Source organism: Mandrillus leucophaeus, unplaced genomic scaffold (assembly GCF_000951045.1).
Source record: "Mandrillus leucophaeus isolate KB7577 unplaced genomic scaffold, Mleu.le_1.0 Scaffold273, whole genome shotgun sequence".
Lineage (NCBI taxonomy): Eukaryota > Metazoa > Chordata > Mammalia > Primates > Cercopithecidae > Mandrillus > Mandrillus leucophaeus.
In genome coordinates, this window is record NW_012102843.1 from 1,006,811 (window position 1) to 1,009,592 (window position 2,782).

Here is a 2,782-nt window from a genome sequence, read left to right on the forward strand (position 1 = left end):
CAATCATAGCTGACTGCAGCCTTGAACTTCGGGGCTCAAACAATTCTCCCACCTAAGCCTCCCCAGTAGCTGGGACTACAGGCATGTGCCACTGTGCCTGGCTAATTTTTTTTATTGTTTGTAGAGATGGGGTCTCACTATGTTGTCCAGGATATTCTTAAACTTCTGACTTCAAGTGATCCTTCCGCCTTACCCTCCCAAAGTGCTGGGATTATAGGCATGAGCCACCACACCTGGTCCTGATTACCATTTTAAGGAAGAGGTCAGTGAGGCCCAGAAAGGCTAGGTTATTTAGCAAAGATTATATAACACAGAACCAAGATTCACATCCAGATAATTTGATACCAGAGTCTTACTCCATATCACCACTATGCTGTTTCCTAATCAATGAGTGTTTAATTAATACACGAATACAACTTCATAATAGGTGACCCTTTAAAATGGCTACCAATGTAGATCTTAAACACCAAAAAAATGTTTTGATGATCTCGGTAAGGACTACTAACTTCTGTCTAGTTACTCAGCTCTCAGTGAATATGTTATTTTATGTGTTCAGATCTTTTAAGACAGGCAGCGCTGCAGAAGGAGGCTGAACTTAAGACTAAGGGTCTGAATACTGGCTCTCACAAGTATTTACTGCTACATGATCTTGAAAATTTCTTTACACATTTTTTAAATTATTAATCAAGATGAGGGTCTCTCTGTAGCCCAGGCTGGTCTCAAACTCCTGGCCTCAAATGATCCTCCTGCCTCAGTCTCCCAAAATGTTGGAATTACAGGCTTGAGCCACTGTACCCGGCCTTGAACAATATTTTAACTTCTTCAGGTCTCAGTTTCTTTATCTCTAAAAGGGGACTAAAAATAGCTGCCACAAATGGCTGTGTCTTTTCTTCTTTCTTTCTTTTTTTTTTTTTTTTTTGAGACTGAGTCTTGCTCTTGTCGCCCAGGGTGGAGTACAATGGCACGATCTCAGCTCACTGCAACCTCTGCCTTTGAGGTTCAAGCGATTCTCCTGCTTCAGCCTCCCAAGTAGCTGGCATTATAGGGGCCAGTCACCACACCCAGCTAATTTTTGTATTTTTGGTAGAGACGGGGTTTTGCCGTGTTGGCCAGGCTGGTCTCGAACTCCTGACTTCGTGATCCACCTGCCTCGGCCTCCCAAAGTTCTGGGATTATAGGTGTGAGCCACTGCGCCGGGCCTGGCTGTGTCTTTTTAAAGAGAATTAAATAAGAATGTACGCAAAGTACCTGGCACAAATAAAATAGTATATGTTTTCCCTTTACCTCTTCCTCTCTTTCCTTTTTTCACTTTCCTTCCTTCTTTATCTGCTATTAGCCCCTTGATTTGGTAAAATTTCCTTAACTCTTCTAAGATTTATTTCCTCACCTATAAACTGAGTAGGTTAGTTATTTAGTTTCTAAGACCCTTTCCACTCTATAATTCTAATATTCAACAATTTAATAATTTAGTTTTTCCTTGTATCATAAAAATGCAACTTATAGAGGGGTGATTTGAAGTTAGTGTGGTTGATTAAGTTGTGTTTTTTCCCCCAAAAGATCCCGTCACATAGATCTTGGTTTAGATGCATCTGAATTATATAGGATGAAAACTTTATTCAGTATGCAAATAGTTTTAATATGTAAATAACAACAATATGTATCGCCTGTATCTACTTGTTATCTCCTGTTTCAGAAGATTTATGTCTCTTTCCCTTTCCTCTATGTAGGTACTACTCAGGAAGTCTGGAGGCTAAGTCAACACATCGTGAAACTCTAGGACTAATTCACACTGCAACAAAGGGGCTGATTAGAGCTTTTGAAGATGGTGGGATAGATTCTGTGATGGAATGGGAAGTGGATGAAGTGCTGAACTGGACAAACACACTGAACTTTGATGAGTAAGTACATGTTGCTATTCTTGGGGAACAAGGGCAGTCATCATATATTTTTCTAACATTTCCTATTTCCGTGTTGAATCTTGGGGCCGCAAACAATCTTCAAAGAAAAAAATCCGGAGTATAGTTTGTCTAGAAAGAACAGAAGAAAAAATGAGGGGTAAAAAATGACTGATACAAAAATAGTAAACAAAAAATTAGACTTAGGGCTCTTTATTCCTAGACTTTATTCTTATGCCTTAGTCTGCTTTGCTTCTTACTTTGGGATTTAGAAAAAAGGCTAAGAGCATGAAATTAATAATACAAAGGTTTTCTTTCATCTGTATTCCCTAACCTTTCTGTATGAGACACTAAAACGTTATAATTTTTCAGCGATGTACTGTGGCCCTTGGAAAACATTTTAAAGTTTTCTTTTGTAGTGGAAATATTTAATGTAGCCCCATTAAGGAAATGCAATCAAAACCATAATGAGATACCACTTCATACCTACTAGGAGAGCTGTAATTAAAAAGACAGATAATAAAACGTGTTTGCAAGAATGTGGAGAAATTGGAACTCTTATACACTGTTAATGGGAATGTGCAATGGTGCAGCCACTTTGGAAAACAATCTGGCAGTTCCTCAAATGGTTAAACACAGAGCTGCCATGTGATCCAGCAGCTCCACTCCTAGATATATACCCAAGAGAAGGGGAAATACACATCCACACAAAAACCTGTGCATGAATGTTCATAGCAACATTAGTCATAAATAGCAAAAAAGCAGAAATACTCCAAATGTCCATCACCTGATGAATGGCTAAATGAAATATGGTAGATCTACACAATAGAATATTATTCCACAAAAAAAATAAGTGGCCTGGGCGTGGTGGCTCATGCCTGTAATCC

At 38.9% G+C, this 2,782-nt stretch overlaps 1 protein-coding gene across 1 annotated transcript in view; it reads left to right on the plus strand.

The window, feature by feature from the left end:
* The window catches only part of LOC105543025 (chromosome unknown open reading frame, human C11orf65), a 71,655-nt gene that overhangs the window by 58,055 nt on the left and 10,818 nt on the right, over nucleotides 1-2,782 (plus strand). Inside the window, exon 6 of the mRNA XM_011984758.1 lies at nucleotides 1,728-1,898. Coding sequence (XP_011840148.1) covers nucleotides 1,728-1,898 — 171 coding nt within the window. The remainder of the gene's footprint in view (nucleotides 1-1,727; nucleotides 1,899-2,782) is intronic.